Genomic DNA, 24,242 nt, shown 5'->3' with positions numbered 1-24,242 from the left:
CATGATCGTTAGGTGATTGGTCGGAAAATATTAAACAGTACGACCAACCAAATGAGCCGACAATCGACACTTTGGAACGACATTCTACCATCGTGTCACTATACACACTAAACAGACTTCTGACCGAACGGTCGTATGTCGCCTGATTTGCCCAATTATTGGACAAAAACGCTCCAGTGTGTACCTAACATAAGGGATGATGACTCAATGGTGGACAAGAGGGGGTAGGAGAGAATATAAGAAGAAGGAGAGCATCTAAGTTCTCACAAGCAGGGCCCTCTCTCATGAGCCCTGTGTTTTCATGTCACCACTTATTTTGTCTACTCTGTATATATCTGTATTTCTTGTATGTCCTGCCTACTGTCTGGTTCTGCAGAACACTGTGTTGCCACTGATCAATAACTATCACTATGGTGAGTCAGGAATCTGTGAATAAAGACTCAAACACCCTGAACGTTGATGTATAAGAAACACCAAAAAGTGTGTGGGAGGAGACTGGTCAGACCTCTTGGCTGATGGCTCACAATTAAATTACAATTGAAGAATGCTTCTGCCTTACAGTAGCCCCACACTCATATTCCTGACCATGAGCTACAATTCTTATTCCAACTTATTAATAGTTTCCCGCACCTTTTAGAATGTAAGGTTATTAAGGCAGAGCCATCTTTATCTTCTGTTTCATGTCATTGTATATTATTTATTTGTATCACAATCCCTTCAATCTACAGCACTAAGTAGTAGGAGAGCAGGGGTCTAAGGCTGGGTACACTACAGAGTTTCCTGACCAATGTGTTATCTACAACGATTGTACCAACGACTGAAAAAAAAAAAAAAAAAAAAAGTCACGATCAGCAGCCGATTCATGAGTACACACTATATATGTTTTAAAAGATTTACCCTCAGATCTGTGCTGTTCAACTGTCAATCGCCGGCTGGAAAGATCATGACTCTGTAACCTCTATGGAGATCCTGATCGTGAGGGCAAACACACTGCAGGATTGGAAGGACGTCGTTCTGTAGCTGAACGAGATTTATAGTTCTGCTGAACAATCCAACCAAACGATCATCTGTGCTTTGGAATGATCCCCGTTCATCGCTGAAGCATACACACTAATGCAATATTGGCCCAAACGATCGTTCATTGTTTGATTGACCCAATACTCAGCTAAAAACACTGTAGTGTGTACCCAACCTAATGGCTGCTGACTCCCCCACTGGGCAGATTGTATTTCTCATTAGGTTGTACTGACAGAGGAGGGTATAGAACAAGAGATTGTTGTAGGGACTGAACATGGAGAATATAGGAGATTTCTGTATTTAGTGCTTATTACTCACCTGTGCTGATATCTGTAGGGATTTCCTCCTCCTTACACTGCTGATCACCCCTCACATAAGTCTCTTCTTCTCCCTTTATATCTCCTACTTTACCATCAGTCAGCTCTTCACCCTAAATAACCCACAAAACAATAAAACAACAGGTTAATAATGTCAGATTTAATGAGTGGAGATTAACCCCTTTATGCAGCTTTGCTATATGTTAGATATATGAAAGTTCATTTTGTAACTATATTGTTCATCTTAGTGAAGGATATGAATTGTCCTGGCTGCACTTTTAAAATGATTTTATTCATTTGAAAACATTTCATTAGTTTAAAGAACCTTATTTACACTCATTTCTAGTTTGTTTTTTTGGGAATTAGGACACAGTGATAACATACTACACTAGAATAAAAATTGTATTGTTTACATGTCATGCGAGAGTAACTTCTGAAGATAAGAAGGGAAATAAGAATGTCTTAGTTAAGGCAGAGATACACAAGAAGCCAATCGGTTAGACAATATTATTATCCTTTACTTATAAGGCGCCACAAGATTTCAGCAGCACCGTACACAATACAAATAATAGACTGTATGAGGGTGAAACAGTACAGAACAATAAACGAGTATTACCAACAGTAGAGAATCTCCAGGCATGGTGATTGTAGTGAAGTTGGAGCAGAAGAATAGGTATAGAGACAGGAGGGAAGAGGACCCTGCTCGTAAGAGCTTACATCCTAAGGGAGGGTAAACAGACATCAGGCACAGAGGGGAGTCAGTTAAGGGGAAATAGGTCCGAGAGGAGAGAGGAGATGAGAACGAGCACAGGACATCGAGAAAGGGTTAGGTGGACGGCTGGTAGGCTTTGAGGAACAGGTGAGTTTTAAGTTCCCTTTTGAAGGAGCACAAGTTAGGGGACAGACGGATGGAGCGAGGGAGGTAGTTCCAGTGAAAGGGCGCAGCATGAGAGGAATCTTGGAATCTGGAGTGGGATAAGGTGATCAGAGTGGAGGAAAGGTGACTCCCTACATTCTTCATTGGAAGAATGTAGGGAGCGGGAGAGAGTGTGAATGGAGAGGAGGTTAGAGATATAGGGGGCAGTTGAGTGGGAGAGAACCTTGTAGGTGATGGTGAGGAGTTTGACAAGGATTTTGTAGGGGAAGGGGAGCCAGTGTAAGGCGAGGCAGAGAGGAGAAGCAGAGGAGGAGCAGCGTGAAAGGAAGATAAATCCTGCAACCGCGATGACTACAGAACAAGGGGTCGAGGTGGGAGCGGTGCAGGCTGGTAAGTAGAAGGTAATCAGTAATCAAGATGTCAGATGATCAGTGCATGGATCATAGAGATATAATAGAGTGGTCTCCCGATAGAGGAAGGGTGCGGATGCGGGCGATGTTACGCAGTTGGACGAAACAGGATTGGGCAAGGGATTGAATATGGGGGGAAAAAAGAGAGAGAGGAGTCAAGGATGACGCCCATGCAGCAGAGTTGGGGCAAAGAGGAGATGGCGGGGTTGTTAACAGATATAGAGTGGTCAAGGTGGTATGAGAGTCTAGAAGAAGCGTAGACAATGAATTCAGTTTTAGCAATATTAATTTTGAGAAAGCGTGAGGACATCCAAGAGGAGATGGCGGAGAGGCAGTCAGATACACGAGAGAAGAGGCTGGAGGAAACATCAGGAGAAGAGATGTACAGTTGAATGTCATTAGCATAAAAGTGATACTGAAGACCGAAGGAAGAGATGAGAGCACCCAGGGAGGTAGCAAAGAGCGAAAAGAGTAGAGGGCCAAGAACCGAGACCTGGGGAACTCCTACAGGAAGGGGGGAGGTGTGGGAGGAAGAAGGAACTGTTAGCGAGGTATGAGGTGAACAAGGCGAGGACAGAGCCAGAGAGGCTGAGAGAGAGAAGCCTTTGCAATAGGAGGGGGTGGTCCAGTGTCAAAGCCTGCGGTGAGATCCAGGAGGATGAGTAGGAAGAAGTAACCCCTGGATTTAGCTGATAGAAGATCATTAGTACCTTTCCCAGTTTCAGTGGAGTGGAGGGGGCGGAAATCGGATTGGAGGGGTCGAGGAGGGAATTGTCCGAGAGGTGTCTAGTGAGGCGGTTGCTCAAGTAATTTAGAGGCATACGGGAGAAGTGAAATGGGGCATTAATTAGCAAGTGAGGTGGGATCGAGATTGGTTTTTTTTGAGGATGGGAGAGATAAGGGCATATTTAAATTTGGAGGGTATGATGACGGCGGAGAGTGACAGGTTGAAGAGGCTAGGTAGGAGCAGGCAGTGGAGGAGAGAGCGAAGGAGGTGAGAGGGGATGGGATCAAAGTAATAGGTAGACGGGGAGAGGAAAGAATAAGGGAGTGAACTTCTTCAGCCGAAGTAGGGCAGAAGGAGCACCAGAATTGGTTGTAGGAGGTAGGTGGAGCAATGAAGGTGGCAGGAGAGGGATGGGAGGAGGAGATTTTGAGCCTGATGGCCTCAGTTTTGGAGGAGAAAAAGGAGAAAAGGTGGCGAAGTCAGTAGCTGAGAGGGAAAGCTGGACAGGAGGGGCGGGATTGAACGTGACAATGAAGGCGAGGATTAAAGAACTGAGAAGAAATGAGGGACTTAAGGAAATATTGTTTAGGGAGGGAGAGGGCAGAGGAGTAGCAAGAGAGGATAAATTTAAAATGAAGAAAGTCAGTCAGGAAGCGAGATTTCCTTCAGAAGCATTCAGCGGCGAGAGTGCACTTCTGAAGAAAGCGGGTGATTTTGGAGTGTCAGGGTTGGGGAATTAAGATGTAGGGGCGACAGCATCCAGGGCAGTGGTGAGGAAGTGGCCATAGTGAGTGGAAGCCTGATCAGGGCAAATCAGAGTGGGAAGAGGGAATAGGAGAGTTTTGAGAGAGAAGAGTGGGAAGAGGGAATAGGAGAGTTTTGAGAGAGAAGGAGAAAGAAGTAAGGACAATAGCATCAAGACTGCTCCTAGTGATTGTAATTTTAGGTAGGGGAGAAGCAGGGCAAGAGAACGGAGTGAAGGAGAGGAGATAGTGGTCAGAGAGTAGGAAGGGAGAGGTAGACAAGTTGGAGGGAGCACAGAGATGGGAAAAGAAGAGAGGAGGTCAAAGGAGTGACCAAGACAATGTGTGGGGGATGAGGTCCACTGAGTGAGGCCAAGGGAGGAAGAAAGGGAGAGAAATTTGATGGAGGCACGGTCAGAGGAGTTATCAATAGGTTAAAATCACCAAGTATGATGGAGGGGAGGCGGGGCCAGGGAGGCTGTAAATGGCAGAGACACAGAGGTGGATGGGGGAGAAGAGACGGATAGAGTGGACGTCGAAGGAGGACAGAGAGAAGGAAGGCACAAAATGTACGGTTAGGGGATAGGAGGAGGCCCACTCCACCTCCTGGACGTCATCCGGTCTGGTGGAGTAGGTGAAGGAGAGGCTACCATAGGAGAGAGTGGCGGGAGAAGCAGTGTCAGTAGAAGAGAGCAGAGAGGTTAAGAGGTCATGGATAGAGGGCAGTTTGTTACAGATGGACCTGGAGATCCAGAGTGTACAGGAGAAAGGGAGAGAGAGAAGTGTGGAGATATGGATGAGATTGGCAGGGTTTCAGGAAAAGGGGGAGGGTTAAAGTTGGGATGGAGCTAGAATGGGTATAGGACAGAAACAAGAAGGCATGGTGACAGTCCGGGAGATGAGGGAAGGAAGGGGAGAGGGGGGTCAGAGAGTAAGAGAGTTGAGGAGTAGCAAAAGGCAAACCGCAGTGAAACAAATCAAATATTAAGACTAAATAAAAAGAGTAAAACTGTGAGGCAAAAACAATATAATAAATATAAAAATTAAATAAAAATAAAAATGCAAGGCAATAACAATTATGTAGTGCTACAGTGAGACAATACCAGGCAGGGAGGAAACAGTACATGAAAACATATGGTGAGTAACTACAGCAACTAGTGAATCCGGACTGATCAACATGTTTAATTTAAGGAACCGTGATTAAATAAAAGAACATCAATGTATAAGATCCACACAACTTTTATACAGATAATATAGTTCAGTGTCATTTTGTATTTGGTGAGAACCTCAACCTGATGCCAATTACCTGATACTCCTTTGGGATACTGAGATTCTCCTCTATACAGTCCTGAGAATAAAGACGGGGACATCTCTCTGGGGTATTTCTGTAGCTGGATCCATCTGTAGGAAACACACAGTGACTGAACACATTGTTTATATCTGATTATCACATGATGTGTATCTAGGTGACCCTCATAACTGCTCTTTCTTTTACAATAAATGACAGTCACAATGATAAATTACACAAACGGGCGTTCGTCTAACTTTGAATCAGGCTCTGTGTGTATATGATTATTCTGATGGGTCTAACAAAGGAGAATATATCTGTTTTCTGTCTTTAGTGTTTATTACTCACCTGTGCTGATATCTGTGGGGGTTTCCTCCTCCTTACACTGCTGATCACCCCTCACATACGTCTCTTCTTCTCCGATTGTATCTTCTACTTTCATACCCATCAGGTCACAACTCTAAATTAGCCACAAAACAATAAAAAGAACAAGAATCAATAATATCTAATTTAATGAATTAAGAGTAAATAGAAAATTATTAGTGTAGGGAAAAGTCAGTTTGATGCTTTAGTGATGTTCAGGTGAGACCCTCAATTCCATCTACCTGATAGTCCTGTAGGATATTATGGGTTTCCGCTGTGTGATCCTGTGAATATAGAGGATGCGGACATCTCTCTGGGGTATCTCTGTTACTGGATCCATCTGTAGGAAACACACAGTGACTGAATACATTGTTTATATGTGTTTATCAGATGATGTGTAACAAGGTGGCCAACAAAACTGCTTTCTCCTTTACAATAAACAAAGGTCTTCTCTTACCCAGTGATGTGAGGGGCTGGTGATTCTCCATCATCACGTCCTTGTGCAGATCCTTGTGTCCTTCTAAATACTCCCACTCCTCCATGGAGAAATAGACAGTGACATCCTGACACCTTATAGGAACCTGACACACACAATGATACAGTCATCACCCAGACACATCCCCTGGTGTTACTGTATAATGTCCCATTCCCAGCAGTCACCTCTCCAGTCAGCAGCTGAATGATCTTGTTGGTGAGTTCTAGAATCCTCTGGTCATTGTTTCTCTCATGTATCAGTGAGTGAGGTGGAGGCACCGTGATGGGGCTCTGGGACCTGCCCAGTCCTTCCGTTACACAGGGACGGATGCTGGGTGTCACACACTGATCAGAATTCTTCTTCACTACGGTGTAATCCTGTGTATTGAAGAGAGAAAAACTCAGCATAAAGAGCAGACCCCCTTCCTTGGCTAACAGACCCTCCAATTATGGCCAATATAAAGATGTCATCACTCATGAAATAATGCCAGGAGAAAGTCAGATATTAATGTTGGAGAACAACAAACACTAACACAACCCTTTGTTCAAGTACCAGAGAACAGATTGAGTGGGTTTAAATAGAGAAGCGCCTGACATCATCACCAAGTGTCTGAACTCATGCTCAAATGCCACAGAGCATCCAAGTAGGATCTTCAATACAAGAAGCGACTTAAGGAGAGGTGCTATCAGCTGGGTGCACTCGTGAAAGAAGACAGTTGTCAGACACACAGAGACAGGTTCGTTATGATACCGTCTTTTGGATGGTCACTGTGCGCTCTCTGATTGGTTTGAGAGGGTGTGTTACATTACTTATTATTATATTATGACCAGAAGAGCATAACGTTGAATGCTTTGACCAGAGTGTTCATTGGAACGTAGCACTTCTAATCTACTAAATAATTCACCCTGGGATATTTTGCTTGTGGATTATCCACAGATAAAATTTTGGGAGGTTTGTTGCAAAAAGTAAAACTGACAACGCAGCCCATCTCTGTTGCATTGAGATAATATCCGTCCTACCCACAACGGACAAATAATCCACCTCTAAAAAGGGTTAAGAAAGATCCGGGTGCTGTAGCACAAGAGCAGTAAAAAAAAACCCTTTTTAAGATGAAGAAAGCAGAGGTGGCCTCTGATGGTCACTGGTTGGAATTAGCTCCATTATTCATGAGAATGGTAATGGGAGTAATACAGAATTGTTCCCTTTTCAGGATCCATCTGATGTTGCAGACTAACAGCAATATGTTGTAATTTAGCATCAATATCCTATGAGACAATCTCCACAGCAGAGACTATGGGAGTTCCTCTTCTCCACCTGTATAATAACATGGCACCAGTGTCTGCTCCACCTGTATAATAATAACATGGCACCAGAGTCTGCTCCACTAGTATAATAATAACACGGCACCATAGTCTGCTCCCCCTGTATAATAATAGCACGGCACCAGAGTCTGCTCCACCTGTATAATAATAACACGGCACCAGAGTCTGCTCCACCTGTATAATAATAACACTGCCCCAGTGTGCTCCACCTGTATAATAATAACACGGCACCATAGTCTACTCCCCCTGTATAATAATAACACGGCACCATAGTCTGCTCCCCCTGTATAATAATAGCACGGCACCAGAGTCTGCTCCACCTGTATAACAATAACACAGCACCAGAGTCTGCTCCACCTGTATAATAATAACCCAGCACCAGAGTCTGCTCCCCCTCTATAATAACAACACGGCACCAGAGTCTGCTCCCCCTGTATAATAACAACACGGCACCAGAGTCTGCTCCACCTGTATAATAATAACACGGCACCAGAGTCTGCTCCCCCTGTATAATAATAACACGGCACCAGAGTCTGCTCCCCCTGTATAATAACAACACGGCACCAGAGTCTGCTCCACCTGTATAATAACAACACGGCACCAGAGTCTGCTCCACCTGTATAATAAAAACACGGCACCAGAGTCTGCTCCACCTGTACTGTAATAATATCACGGCACTAGAGTCTGCTCCACCTGTACAATAATAACACGGCACCAGAGTCTGCTCCACCTGTAAAATAATAACACAGCACCAGGGTCTGCTCCACCTGTATAATAATAACACGGCACCAGAGTCTGCTCCCCCTGTAAAATAACAACACGGCACCAGAGTCTGCTCCACCTGTATAATAATAACACGGCACCATAGTCTGCTCCACCTGTATAATAATAACACGGCACCAGAGTCTGCTCCACCTGTATAATTAATAACAAGGCACCAGAGTCTGCTCCACTAGTATAATAATAACACGGCACCATAGTCTGCTCCCCCTGTATAATAATAGCACGGCACCAGAGTCTGCTCCACCTGTATAATAATAACACGGCACCAGAGTTTGCTCCACCTGTATAATAATAACACTGCCCCAGTCTGCTCCACCTGTATAATAATAACACAGCACCAGTCTGCTCCCCCTGTATAATAATTAACACGGCACCATAGTCTACTCCCCCTGTATAATAACACAGCACCAGAGTCTGCTCCACCTCTATAACAATAACACAGCACCAGAGTCTGCTCCACCTGTATAATAATAACCCAGCACCAAAGTCTGCTCCCCCTCTATAATAACAACACGGCACCAGAGTCTGCTCCCCCTGTATAATAACAACACGGCACCAGAGTCTGCTCCACCTGTATAATAATAACACGGCACCAGAGTCTGCTCCCCCTGTATAATAATAACACGGCACCAGAGTCTGCTCCCCCTGTATAATAACAACACGGCACCAGAGTCTGCTCCACCTGTATAATAACAACACGGCACCAGAGTCTGCTCCACCTGTATAATAACAACACGGCACCAGAGTCTGCTCCACCTGTATAATAACAACACGGCACCAGAGTCTGCTCCACCTGTACTGTAATAATATCACGGCACTAGAGTCTGCTCCACCTGTACAATAATAACACGGCACCAGAGTCTGCTCCACCTGTAAAATAATAACACAGCACCAGGGTCTGCTCCACCTGTATAATAATAACACGGCACCAGAGTCTGCTCCCCCTGTAAAATAACAACACGGCACCAGAGTCTGCTCCACCTGTATAATAATAACACGGCACCAGAGTCTGCTCCACCTGTACTGTGATAATATCACGGCACTAGAGTCTGCTCCACCTGTACAATAATAACACGGCACCAGAGTCTGCTCCACCTGTAAAATAACACGGCACCAGGGTCTGCTCCACCTGTACAATAATAACACGGCACCAGGGTCTGTTCCACCTGTACAATAATAACACGGCACCAGAGTCTGCTCCACCTGTATAATAATAACACGGCACCAGAGTCTGCTCCACCTGTAAAATAATAACACGGCACCAGGGTCTGCTCCACCTGTACAATAATAACACGGCACCAGAGTCTGCTCCACCTGTATAATAATAACACAGCACCAGAGTCTGCTCCACCTGTATAATAATAACACGGCACCAGGGTCTGCTCCACCTGTATAATAATAACACGGCACCAGAGTCTGCTCCACATGTATAATAATAACACAGCACCAGAGTCTGCTCCACCTGTATAATAATAACACGGCACCAGAGTCTGCTCCACCTGTATAATAATAACACTGCACCAGTCTGCTCCACCTGTATAATAATAACACGGCACCAGAGTCTGCTCCACCTGTATAATAATAACAACACGGCACCAGAGTCTGCTCCACCTGTATAATAATAACACGGCACCAGGGTCTGCTCCACCTGTATAATAATAACACGGCACCAGAGTCTGCTCCACATGTATAATAATAACACGGCACCAGAGTCTGCTCCACCTGTATAATAATAACACTGCACCAGTCTGCTCCACCTGTATAATAATAACACGGCACCAGAGTCTGCTCCACCTGTATAATAATAACAACACGGCACCAGAGTCTGCTCCACCTGTACTGTAATAATAAATATCATTACCTGCTGCCAGACACATAAACGCGAGGTCTCCGCTTTAACTCACTCACTTCTCACCCGGAAGTACTTCCGGTCTGTGTCTTGCCGTGTGTGCTCTGCAAGGCTTCGACAAAATGGCCGCCGTTGTGTATAACCAGAAACAATGCGTCCTCATGCCCGAGGAAGTCAGCTGTTTGAAACGGGCGTGTCTATGCTAGTCAGTGGGCGTGGTTTCATGGAATGGTTTGTTTTCTTGTTAAAATATGTTTTATAATATATAATATAATATATAATATAATATATAGCCTCATATATATTATACTGCACAGCTTTACCAGCATATTTCTACAGCCCAAATACCTTATACTAATAATATATATTACCTATACTGTTATATCCCACATTACTGTAATACTTATACAGCCCAGATACCTTATACTAATAATATATATTATCTATACTGTTATATCCCACATTACTGTAATACTTATACAGCCCAGATACCTTATACTAATAATATATATTACCTATTCTGTTATATCCCACATTACTGTAATACTTATACAGCCCAGATACCTTATACTAATAATATATAATATCTATACGGTTCTATCCTGGATTACCGCCATGCTTATACAGCCAGGCTACTCCTCTGTAACACAGTGGAGACTTCCGCTCTCTTAGGGGTGAGTGTGTTCTCCATCCCGCAGTACAGAGGTGACAAGTGGTGCCCGCAGCCATCCATGGACAGCCCCCTCTGGGAATATGGGGCACAGATTTCTCCAGCTCAGCTCCAGAGAACGATCTTCTCGCTCAGTACAGGGAGGATGCGGCAGCTCCTGTAAAGGGGATTCACACCTGGAGACCTTCTACACCGCTACCCTCTTACTTTAGAGGCTCCTGCTCCATGGTTTCCCTCCCTGGTCGCTGTCCCTTTGCTGGCAGTGCTGCTTGGGCTGTCCTGATATACACACAGGTGCTACCAGGCATGCCATGTGTGTTACGGCTCCTTGTGGAGCAAATCTAACCGCGTACTAAGTGGCTTTTATTTTCTTTACGAGGATTATTTAAATACTAAAGAGAAGATGATGCATGTGGACTAATGAGAAGAAAATGGCTATGGAATAAAAAATAAGAAGATGAAGATCCCTTAGGCTGAAGAGAAGAAGATCCCTATGAAATGGATAGAAGAAGTTCCCTATGGGTTTAGATATGTAATAAAAATGTCAATCAGGGTATTGGTGGATATTTATTAAACTATTTTTGTCACAATACAGGGCCACTGACAGGCTATTTGCCTACACTGATTGACGGTGTTAACCAGCAATGGCTTCCGCACCAAGTCAACGTTTACTGGGCTATCTTCCAGACTCTCACCCACCCCAATATCGTGGATATGAGGGGCAGCACAGTGGCTAAGTGGTTAGCACTTCTGCCTCACAGCACTGGGGTCATGAGTTCGATTCCCCACCATGGGGGGTTTGTATGTTCTCCCTGTGTTTGCGTGGGTTTCCTCCAGTTTCCTCCCACACTCCAAAAACATACTGGTAGGTTAATTGGCTGCTATCAAAATTGACCCTAGTCTCTCCCTCTCTGTCTGTCTGTATCTGTGTGTGAGTGTGTGTCCATATTAGGGAATTTAGATTGTAAGCTCCAATGGGGCAGGGACTGATGTGAATGAGTTCTCTGTACAGCGCTGCGGAATTAGTGGAGCTATATAAATAAATGATGATGATGATGATATGGGAAAATATTTTCACACCCAAGTAAATATTTAAATACAAAGTATAAGTTTATTTAACATAATACACCAACAGAGTTGTAGCACTTTTATGAAAGGATTAAAAAAATCCAACTGTAACACTATAATATAACTTAAAAGGAGAAAAATACTTTACACTGAGTGATATAAAGCCAGTCTCTGGGGTATCTCTTAAATGCTCATATCCATCTGTTAACAGGTGTATTTGGAGATGCAGCCTACTCAGAAAAAGCCACTTCTCCAGGGGTTGTGCCACACTGCTATGTGCATATCCTTACTCTACTTCAGTTGTACTTGCACATCTCTTATCTGCCACTTCAGGCATAAGGGCAAGTGCAACTTACTTGTTTTACTGTGCATGCAAAAACTTACAAAATCCAGTGGACTCCAATAGTTTGTGAGTCACAATAGGGATAACTAAGTAAGCTGTAAAATAAAGAGAAGAGAAGTGATGATGAAGATTAGAATATACAGAGGTCACTAATAACAGATCACATTAGAAGAAAATGGCAAGATGTTTTCTTTTAGAACAATTCAGGAGGGATGAGTGCCAGAGGGGCTGGGATCTTCTTTAATTATGTCAGTTTGTTCCCCCAGCCTTCTCATAGGACCGTGTTGTTTTTTATAATTTAAGCTTTTTATTATATCTTCTTCCATGTATGTTTATCAGGGGTATATTTCTCTGATCACAGATTGCTGTTTATTCATTAGGAGTCATATATGTTACAAGCTTCTCTCACCCCTGAGGACCATGTGTGAGGTGGGTGCTACATAGTATTCTGTCATATTGTGGTATAGGGCTATGTCCATTCTGAGATGATAGACCTCTAACTTTATGGTTTATAGTTTTATCCCACTTTGTGATCCCTAAGATATCTTCTTCCAGATCATATTCAGTAGGGTTAATGTTGGAATGAATTTCGATGACACTCTGGGGGAATCTCCTAACCTCTGTTGTAAACACTGTAATGTCTGACCCGGGAGATCTGCCATTTCACATAAACCTCGCCAGGCATTTTCGGATGGAGGCCAGTTCAGGGAGAGGGACTCTGTTTGGGAGAGTTTAGAAGTAATAAAGGAGTTTGGGAAGGATATTCTTCTTTACAACAATGATCCTAATAGAAAGCGACCCTCTGGGTCAGAGTAGGTGGAGGAGTGTTGAAAGGGGACCTTGTTATGTATAATTATTGCTACCCCCGGTTTCTTACAGTTTGCTGAGGCAAAAAAGGTCTGGGAGAACTGTTTACCCTGAAGTTGTGTGTGGGTTCCTGTAGGATGGGTCCCCTGGAGGAAGACTATGTCCGCTTTCTCCCTTCTGCAGGCTCCCAGGACTATTGTGCATTTGCGAGGGGAGTTGAGTTCATTAACGTTGATTGAGAGGAATTTCAAAGACATGGAGGTTGAGGAGAGATGACCCCCTGGCCTATCACACTGGCCAGTGCTGCTGGGTAGCGGGCAGAACGGTGGTGCTGGGAAGCTGGGTCCAAACCACAGACAGCCAGAAACGGATCACATTTCGAGTCTAATCTGTAGGTCACAGGATTTTCAGCATGGAAAACATTTTCAAGCAGGTCTTTGAAGCAAGTGATGTTTATTTGCAGTCACACTGATTGAAGGTACCAGTGATCAAGTCAGATGGAACAAGAATGATGATACATTTCAGTGTACAAGGTCTCTCTTATTATATTGTTTAGACACAGCCTCACAGGGTAAGCCAGCCCCCTGAGATCTGAGTTATTTTTAGTATCAGGATGAAATATGGTTATCCAAACATGGATTTACAGGCAATGCAAAGCTAACAATATTTACACTACTTTGTTAAGTGCTAAAACTTGATGCTTGCATTATCTGAGATGCAGCCATGCCAGACAGCAGCCCCCTGCTGGGTATATTATTATTATTATTAATTTTTATTTATAAGGCGCCACAAGGCGTCCGCAGCGCCCTACAGAGACAAACAAATTACAATACAATGGGAGACAGCACAGTACAGTAAGCACAGCAACTCAGTAAGCTCAATGCACAGCTAGAGAGGGCAGGAAGGTGGAGGGAGGATCCGCAAACGACGGGGCCCAAGAAGGAGGGCGCGGAAGACAGGGAGGCCCCCAGGGGGGAGAAGGGAGCGAGAGTGGACGTGGGGTGAAGGACCCTTGAGGAGAAGGGCTAAGTAGCTGGAGAGCAGAGTTAGAAGTGGTGGAAACAGGAGGAGAGATGGCCCTGCTCAGAGGAACGTACAATCTAAGGGTATACAGGCTAAACAGTTGTTTGTCACCTCACATAAAGACTTACTTAACATTTTCTGCTATCAGTAAGCAGACAACCTCTAGCAAATTTACAAATCCAAACAATGCCACTTCCATACAAAACGTATCTCAATGTAACACGATAAGTGCATTTTAAATTATACATTGGTGCCTACATCTCTGATTGAAAAACATTCTTACAATTATTTTTACATGATTCAGCCACAAATAAGTTATTTATAATTGATTCAGTCAAACCAGGGTTTTGAGGGTTTTGAGATAATGGGTAAAGTTTGCGGCAAAAAAATTTAAATTGTAAAAGGGAAGCCCCATCGATAGCAGATGCTGTATTGGCGGAGAATCCTGGTGACAGGCTGGAGAGCTCTATGTTTTTTTACATTAGAGGGGGCCAGATCTTGGAATAGTTTTATATCCATGTCCTTGTAGGAAATTGACGAGGAATTCTTTGTAGCTGTCAGTTACCGTTCTTTTGTGTTGTAATAGTAAAAACGGACAATTATGTCTCATGGAGGTTGGTCTGGCTCTGAGGGCCCTGTGGGCGCGATCCATGAGACAGTCCGATTCTGAGAGATCTGTAATCATGTAATGCATGAAGAGGCCTTTAAGAAAAGATGAGATCTCAGATGGAGAGTTATCTTCCAACATGTTGCGAGCTCGGATGTTGTTGCGCCAGGAACGATTTTCGTCATCTTCCTGCTTTTCCTTAAGTGACTCTACTTCGGCAAAGGTCATCTGTTTTGGTTTCAAGAGCATCGGTACAGAAACCCAAAGAAGAAATAAAACAAAGGAGGAGATTGAAAAAAAATAGGTGTGAGGGGAGGGCTGCACAATGAGGAATGAAAATTTTATGCAGGGCTCACCAGAACTCAGGCAGTGAGTGAGGGTTAATGTTGTCTTAGACCCTGAGTTCTTATGGTATGTATGGTCAGCAAGGTGGTGTGGTGAGAAGCTGGCTAGATGATAACAACCTCTGCTAGGGCGGAGCCAGTAGGTTATAAAAGGTATAAACTGGTGGACTTGCAGGTTATTAATGAAGCTCCCTCTAGTGGTGGATTATAAAACAGGTACCTGTGCTTACAGTTGTAGAAGAGTACAGCATCACAAAAGGAGATGTTCAATCGTGGAGCATGTCCATCGTAGACAGAAGTGAGGGCACCAGTCGAGTCCACCCATTCAGGACTTGATGGAATGGTGCTACTGACTGAAATGGTGCATTGCCGGGTTGGGAGGTAGCTGGAAGGCACTGCACCCACCTGATGATAAGCGGAACCCCTGCAAGGGATATCTTGTTCTGTCCAATATTGGGGAGGTGGAGCGACAGTGTGAGCCCCTAATATGAGAGGTGAGAATATTCCCCATGCCTTGTAAATGCTGGTCCGGCTGCTGAGGGGGAGATAGCAAGTCTTCTGTTGCCCAGCCCTTTAAGAAGGGTGAGGTGCTCCTTGAGAAATGTGAGACACTGTGAGGACAGCCGAGCAACGGGGGATGCGAGGCTTTGTATGCCGCTGGCACTCACCAGATGTGATGCCTTTCCGTGCGGCCGATCAGACACGCCCTCCGGAAGTAATGCGGGCTTGACGCGGCTGGAACCAGAGATCGCGGCTTCAGTGCCGGAAATAGGTCCCCGGCAAACACAAAGTTGTATAGCGAGTTAGGTTCCAGGGAGTGACAGCAGGTGCACTCACGGGGCTGACATCCCGGACCAACAGGGTAAGTCCACAGACGGGTTTTCAAGCGGTGCACATCAGATTACTCACAAGTCACTCAAGCGCAGCCGACTGAAGATGGGGCCAAACGTTTATTATTATTGTTGAGGGGCCGGCTGGGGGTAGTTGGCTGCCGGGCAGATGCCCGTGGAATGCAGTATATGAGACCAGTCGCTAAGCGACGTAGTGGCATCGTGACTTGTAGGCCCGCAAGCAGGAGAAGGATGTCCGTAGGTCCCCATCATGTTTAGTTCGGCCCCTTGGCCTCCTGGGTTCAATGTCAACTAAATAAAACTGTACAGGCAGGTGAGGAGCTCTCCTTTTTGGCTGTTTTTAGTCCCGGTAAACGGAGCTCCGAGAAATACCAGCCAGCTGGAATGGCGTCCTAGTGCCCCATGTTCCTATATTCTTATACTTGCACTTTAAGAAATTATTTACTTATCCTAGCAAGGTCTGCGTGACCTAGCCTAATAGAAACAAAACAATAAATAATGTGGCCAATGTCATAAAATGAATAGCAGGATAAGGACCGAAGTTCAGTAAAGTAGGAGATACGGAATAAGGAGATCGGAATATCAGCATAAGTCTAATAATGCCAGATAAAGACACGGCATGACACCTGGTCAATATCTAAATAAGACGTGGAATTTTACTGAATACTGTACTGAAAAAATCACCATACGTAATTCGAGAAGGACCTGGATTGGTTTAAAGCGATCATTATGTTATTAGGGGTATAAAATATGTATACTAAAAATAGACTCTTTACCTTATAAAATCTCAGCTGATTCTGACATCTTTATGACATTTATGCTGTAATCTGTACTCAATATTGCAATGAAGACTGTTCATCACCTTTAATCAATATTGTTTGAATACAACACTAGTAAACCATTTCTCACATTTTGATGGACAATAAAGCTAGACTTTCTGCATAAACATTTCCCCCAAACCGAGAAAATTCACACGAGTAAACCCATATTTGTGTTCTGATCAAGATCAGATTTTGATTTCTGGTTAAAACTTTTCCGACACTCAGAGCAAATGTGTGGCCACACCCATGTGAATTCTCTGATGATTAAGTAAAGATGGTTTATTTAAAAAACCTTTCCCACAAACAAGGCAAGGATATGGTTTCTCGCCTGTGTGAATTTTCTGATGTGTAACAAGATATGATTTAAAGGAAAAACATTTCCCACACTCAGAGCAAGAATATGGTTTCTCACCTGTGTGAAGTTTCTGATGTGTTTTGCAATGTGATTTACGATTAAAAGACTTCCCACATTCAGAGCAAGAATATGGTTTCTCTCCTGTGTGAATTCTCTGATGTTTACTGCAATCTGATTGACTACTAAATGATTTCCCACATTCAGAGCACAAATATGGTTTCTCTCCTGTGTGAATTCTCTGATGTATATTGCAATGTGATTTATTCTTAAATGATTTTCCACATTCAGAGCAGGAATATGGTTTTTCTCCTGTGTGAATTCTCTCATGGACAATACAATGTGATTTACTATTAAATGATTTCCCACACTCAGTGCAAGAATATGGTTTCTCACCTGTGTGAATTTTCTGATGCGTTTTGCAATGTGATTTATTATTAAAAGATTTCCCACACTCAGCACAAGTATATGGTTTTTCTCCTGTATGAATTCTCTGATGTATAATAAGATCTGATTTGCAGGAATAACATTTACCACACTCAGAGCAACAATAAGGTTTCTCTCCTGTGTGAGTTCTCTGATGTATAATAAGATATGATTTAAAGGCAAAACATTTACCACACTCAGAGCAAGAATATGGTTTATCACCTGTGTGAATTTTCTGATGTACAAGAAAGGTAGTTTTCGTTGTAAAACACTTCCCACATGCAGAACAAGGCCAAGATTTGTCTTCAGTGTAATCATTCGCATTTTTGCTTTGGTATTTAACATATGTATTTAACACAGCTTTGCCCTCAATAAGAGTAGATGAATATTGTGTATGATCTGTGGGTGTATAAATATTACTGAGATTTCCTCCTTCACATGAGACCGATTCTTCTTTAATAAGAACAGTTGGATCTTTATGTAGTTCTGTTGGGAAAATGAATGGTGGTTAGCTTCATGAAATATTAATTTATCTTCACTATTAATTCTGTAAAACAAGGAGTATAAATCCCACTGTCGATTCCTTATGTGTTATTATCAGGGATTGTGGTTTTCCGCTTTAACCAAAAAATGCCATGGCCCTACCACAGCATTCAGGGACCTTCCAAATTCTACACAATTACTCGCTAACATGTCCTCCACCACCAACAATTACTCGCTAACATGTCCTCCACCACCAGCACCTCCTCCCCTTTAAAGTTCTTACACAGCAATCATTACAGAAACAGCAAATCCACTTAGTGTTTCATCATTACCACTACTCATAATAGTATCAAAAGGAATCCCAGGGACTTCAGACAATAGGAGAGGGTCACCCTTAGGCTCTGATGCCGCTGCAATTAGCAGCGATGATGAAAGACTAAGCAGATGTGCTGCTGCTATAAACTGTGTAAGTGTAGCGTAACTAGGGGGATTCGAACTGTGGGGAAAGAATGTGGGACTCTGACTGGTAATGTTAGCTACCAGACAACAAGCTTATTAATATAAATGTTCCACTGTTTCAAACAATAAGGAAGTGATGAAAATAACATTTAATTGATAACCAAACAAAAACAATGGGGTTGTAAGAAAAACTATATAAATAAATGCAACCACTGTTTTTGCCCACCTTTTGTCTTCACATCCAATAGTGACCCACAGAGCACATTCTGTTAACCAATGTTAAAAAGACGCACACAAAATATGCAAAACACTTGATTCATTCATTCACCATATTGTCATTATTAATACATATTCTCCTATACAATCTAGTCATTTACTTTTATTACAAAAATACTTCCCACTCATTTCTGCATTTCATTAGAGTCCATCATCATCTATCTTTCAACATCCTTTATAATCACTACATTACATATGATCCATCCTGTTTCTCCCCTTTATTCTTGTATTCGTTCACCACAATTATCTCCCCAAAACCTTTTGTAGGATGATTTTACCAGTCATGGTGCTCTGTACATTAAAGGACACCCAGAGAGAAGGAATAGAAACAAAGCCCTTAACCTACCACACAAATCCCTCACCAGCACTACGCCACTATAACCACTGTTTAGTAGAGAAAAATGTGATAATACACATAATTACTTACCAAGCAAAGCACATAGGCAAAATCAACTACAACCTATAAACAATTTACACTGTTCACATTATATATATATATATATATAATACATTCCTCTCCCCCGTCTACCTGCCACCTGGATCCCATCCCCTCTCACTTTCTTTGCTCCCTCTCCCCCACTGTTTGTGCTTATTTAGCTCACCTTTTCAACCTCTCTCTCCCCAGTGGCATTGTCCCCCCCTCCTTCAAAAATGCCGTTATCTCTCCAAGTCTAAAAAAAAACTAATCTTGAGCCCACTTCACTCACTATCGCCCTATTTCACTTCTCCCCTAGGACTCTAAACTTCTCGAGCGAATTGCCTGCAAACAATTCCCTCCTTGACCCTGTCCAATCTGGCTTCCGTCCCCTCCACTCCACTGAAATCGCCCTGACTAATGTAACTAATGATCTCCCCTATGCTAAGTCCAGGGGTCACTTCTCCCTGCTCATCCTCCTGGACCTAGCCACAGCCTTTGACACTGCGGACCACCCCCTCCTTTTGCAGACCCTTCACTCTCTTGGTCTCTCTGGTTCTGTCCTCACATGGTTCACCTCATACCTCGCCAACCGCTCTCTGTATTCATGTCCGGTTCATCCCCCCCCCCTCCTTTCTGCCTTTCCTGTAGGAGTCCCTCAGGGCTGTTCTTGGCCCTCTACTCTTTATGCTACCTCATTAGGTGCTCTCATCACTTCATTCGCTTCAGTATCACCTATAAGCCGATGATATTCAACTTTACATCTCTTCTCTTGATCCCCCCCCCTCTCTCGTGTATCTGACTGCCTCTCTGCCATCTCCTCTTGGATGTCCTCACGCTTTCTCAAAATTAACATTTCAAAAACCGAACTCGTTGTTTTCCCTCCGTCTAAGTCCTCTTCCCATCTGGATCTCTCCATCACTGTTAACAATTCCACCATCTCTTCTGTCCCCCAACTCCGCTGCCTGGGCGTCACCCTCGACTCCTCCCTCTATTTTGCCCCCACATTCAATCCCTTGCCCAATCCTGTCGCTTCCAACTACGCAGCATCGCCCGCATCCGGCCCTTCCTATCTCAGGAAGCAACCAAATCTATTATCCATGCGCTTATCATTTCCCGGCTTGTCTACTGTAACCTTCTCCTCACCGGCCTCTCCGTTCTCACCTCGCCTCCCTTCTTTCCATACTCAATGTAGCGGGTGAGGCTTATCTTCCTTTCTCACCGTTCCTTTTGCCTTGCCCTACACTGGCTCCCCTTCCCCTACAGAATCCTATTTAAACCTCTTACCCTCACCTACAAGGCTCTCTCACACTCTACTGACCTTTATATCGCCAATCTCCTCTCCATCCACACTCCCGCCCGGTCCTTGCGATCGGCCAATGACAGTCGCCTACTCTGATTCAAGACTTCTCCCGAACTGCCCCCTGCACTGGAATGACCTCCCACGCTCCATCCGTTTGTCCCCTAACTTGTGCTCCTTCAAACGGGCACTTAAAACTCATCTCTTCCTCAAAGCCTACCAGCCTTCCACTTAACCCTCTCTCCCTGCTCGCTCTCATCACCTCGCTCCTCCTTAGAAGAGGGGAGCGCTTGCTCCCCTCTTCTGACTCCCTTTGTGCCAGCCGTCTGTTTGCCCTACCTTTAGGATGTAAGCTCTTATGAGCAGAGCCCTCCCTCCCTCCTGTCTCTCTACCTTCTCTTCTGTTCCAACTTCAATATATTTGCTTTGCCTGGAGCCTCTGAAGTCATGGTATTACTCGTTTATTGTTCTGTACTGTTCATTGTTTGTACTGTGTATGGCGCTGCGGAAACCTTGTGGCGCCTTATAAATAAATGCTAATAATAATAATAATAAAAAATATACACACACACCCCTATTTCCACATGAGGGAACCAAATTTAGTAGCGAGGACCTTGCTGGAAACTGAAAGAGGCCTAAAGGCCAACCAGGTGGAGCCATCATGGGTAGACTACTTGCACAATGGTGGGAGCCAGGGACTCCTGTGGTTTCAGCCCATTTACACCAGCCGGTATAGACCTCACTTGAGAGTAGCCCACTGTAAGAAGTGGCGTACCAGTCCTGGGAGTACTGCCTCACCAGAGGACCTCAATCAGATAGTCTCATGGCCATTAACCATCTTTAGACAGAGAATAAAATGAGGTTTGCGTTTTGTGTCTCTTCAAAACCGTATCCCCAAAAATCAGACGATGGTAAGTCATAGGGAGCAGTAGCTGGTAACTGCCCTGAACACTGGCCTGGCCGAGTCTGCAATGCCCTAATAACCCTGCAATGAGTCAGGACCAGGATGTGGTTATGTGGGCCTTAGACAGGCCTGCCGTGAGCCCTGGATTCCAGCAGTACAAAACTTCAACACGGCAGGAGATAAGGGTCATAGTGTTATGAGCATTTTACTGTTTGCACTATTTAAATTTCAAGGACGGGCCTAAGTGAACCCCTGAAACCTACGTTTTCATAGTGTCTGTGTGGGTGAGACCAAAAACCAGATCAACCATCTAAGGCTTGCCGTAATCATTGTCATGTACTTAGGAAACTGGAGGAGTTGCTTACTGATTTTACCGCTACTCAGCAAAGAGGTACGGAGTCCAACCTGTCCGAGGTCTTCGCCAGGGACCCCCGCAAGGGAGTTTGGGCTTATTTGCGGGAGACACGCAGGTCGCGGTCCTCAGATAGAGGAATCAGTGAAGCGTAGAAGGCAGAGGTTTTCAGGCAATCCGGGTCAAACCACATGGGCAGTAATGGTACCAAGGGAGAATACGAAACCGTAGTCAACAATCTGGGTCAAACACTGGAATTAGGTTCAGCCAAAAGGAGGAGGCACAGATGGGGTCAGGTACAATAGCCGGGTCAAAACACTAGAGTCAATCAGAATGCAGGTAAAATACACAGGCAGCGCAGGAGCAGGGGGACCCAAGACTCTGGCACTAGTCTGGTGCCAGAGGCCAGATTATATAGGGCAGGAAGGGCCTGATTACCGGCGGCGGTGACGTGGAACACCGCCGCCGGGACCTAGAGTAGCGGCCCGTTGCTAAGCGTGCATGCGTAGCACAGGTCGGCAGGACAGAGGAGGAAGTGCGTCTGGTTGCCGAACCAGATGCGGAGAGAGAGCCAGAAGCAGTGCCCGTCCCTGTGTAGGAGAGAAGACACAGGGACGGCGCCTGACAATCATGGAGCGATCAGGTTGTCCTGGTAGAACCCCTGCTCTATGTGACCAAACAGGCCAAAGCCATCCATTCATCAATTTTTGGCTCCAGTATCTGTTCCCTCTGGTAAGGTAGTACAGTAATAGAAAAAAGAAATCGGGCACGGGTTTATATCTCCACCTGGCTGGCGAGACACGTGTAGCTACCGACTGTGTCCACTCAGTTTCTCATACCGATTACATACTTCTGGGGTGGAACGATACCATAGCCGTACTCCCCACGGGGTGGACCTCCAGTCTGCACAACCGGCTCTAGTCTAAATAGGGAGACTAATATTTACATGATAAGAATGCAAATCCTTTTACCCGGACGCTTCTTCTGCAGCCATTGTTCCCAATACCAGGTAGCTGCGGCACTGACCAATTCCTTGTCTTTTAAATACCTTAGGCGACAACACAGTTATAACAGGTGCACCTGCCCACTTCCTAGTGAAGTGTGCAGAATTAGGGCCAAAATGCTGCGATTCTCCGGGAATCGCAACATTTGGCGGGGGGGGAGTGTGGTTTGCAGGTACAAAATGATGCTATTTCGGAGCCCCGCCTCCCCACCTCCCCCAGGGAGGCTCCCGGACACCAACTCCAAAATGTTGGTAAGTACGTAGTATGTCACTAAATAAACAGATCCTCCGATATCCTAATACACATATACATGAAATAGGTGCAGATTAGACTAACAGTGACTGCATTGAAGGGGGAGGTAAATTTGAAATGTGGGGACAGATTTTTAGTTGGGATAGGGCATGTCTTATATCAACTTTAAATTTCAATGTAAAAATAAAGCTAGCAAGTATTTGTGTGCTACATGAAAAAACAGCCAGTATTTAACTAATTTGCACCCCTTGCATTGTAACATGGTTTGTCCAGGAGCAAATTTACTCCTTTTTTTTTGCCTTCCTCTCTGTAATGACTCACTTATATTTTATGTATCCCCCGAAATCTTCCCATCCACTGTGAGTGTGAATGTAATGTATTGTCTCCCTTCAAGTGAATTTTCTTACATTGCGTCTACTGTTAAATTGTTGATAACTTGTAGCCATTGAGCGATTTATGCTTTAATATATAAACCCGCTACTTATTTTGAGAGATATCTACTTAAGTGGTAATGGATCCTTAATACAATATTAGAGCGGAGTTATTAAGGACCCAATTCATCTTCCCTTCAGTGTCTCCGTGATACCTACAAAAGGGTTGTAAGGGATCCCTAGGTCCTGCTATTGTCACAATAGCAAAGGAAGGATCAGTTCTTCAGTTCCCGCCAAGGGCCAAATGTGTTTAGATACCTGCCTGGGGAAAGCAGATAGCTATTTTAACTCTGTAATGCACCAGGCAAAATACCTCACCCAGTCCAGTTCCACCCCTACTGTGGAACTGCCCTGTTTGTGAATACATCTCAATCACACATGCTGAGCCAAGGTGTCAGCATCTGACTGGCCACTAGACCAACTAAAATGATGTCAGGAAAGTTATAAAATGATGTCCTCCTCCTGGACATGGCCCTGTACACACTATTTTGATAAAACTTAATAAGAAAGATAAGGAGGTAGAGAGGAGAGTTACAGTGTACAATAACCAGACGAAAGTGGACTGCAAACCAGAGGCAACATACCGAGAAAGCTGCCATTCACAATAACAAGCTGACTATAGATAGTAAGACAGACAGAAAACCTCAGAGCAAAAGTGCATTGCTCAAACAATAGGCTGACTGTGTCTGTAAAACAGACACAATGTTCAGAGCAAGCTACAGAGTAAAATAGACAGGCAGTCATTGCCTGTAAAACAGACACACAGGTCAGTCACCAACAGCCCCCATGAATTTGTGTCACCTGTGACAGCAGTGGCCGGGACCCCCAGATGCGATCGATGATTGGGACAGGTAGCAGGAGAGGTACCATCTGCTGAGGCTAA

At 44.3% G+C, this 24,242-nt stretch overlaps 3 protein-coding genes across 7 annotated transcripts in view; 2 read left to right on the top strand and 1 right to left on the bottom strand.

Annotated features, from left to right (window-relative positions):
• The window catches only part of LOC142159778 (uncharacterized), a 627,000-nt gene that overhangs the window by 219,082 nt on the left and 383,676 nt on the right, over nucleotides 1–24,242 (top strand). The gene's annotated exons all lie outside the window — the stretch shown is intronic.
• LOC142159899 (uncharacterized) overlaps nucleotides 1–24,242 on the top strand; it is a 335,145-nt gene that overhangs the window by 201,277 nt on the left and 109,626 nt on the right. The gene's annotated exons all lie outside the window — the stretch shown is intronic.
• Nucleotides 1–24,242, bottom strand: part of LOC142160624 (uncharacterized) — a 102,080-nt gene that overhangs the window by 34,385 nt on the left and 43,453 nt on the right. The window contains 7 exon segments of the mRNA XM_075215486.1: nucleotides 1,336–1,447; nucleotides 5,398–5,492; nucleotides 5,728–5,839; nucleotides 5,985–6,082; nucleotides 6,200–6,317; nucleotides 14,648–14,917; nucleotides 16,933–17,479. Of these exon segments, the coding sequence (XP_075071587.1) occupies nucleotides 1,336–1,447; nucleotides 5,398–5,492; nucleotides 5,728–5,839; nucleotides 5,985–6,082; nucleotides 6,200–6,317; nucleotides 14,648–14,917; nucleotides 16,933–17,479 (1,352 nt within the window).

The sequence above is a fragment of the Mixophyes fleayi genome, chromosome 6 (genome assembly GCF_038048845.1).
Source record: "Mixophyes fleayi isolate aMixFle1 chromosome 6, aMixFle1.hap1, whole genome shotgun sequence".
Classification (NCBI taxonomy): domain Eukaryota; kingdom Metazoa; phylum Chordata; class Amphibia; order Anura; family Limnodynastidae; genus Mixophyes; species Mixophyes fleayi.
This window is presented reverse-complemented; position numbering and strand designations above follow the sequence as displayed.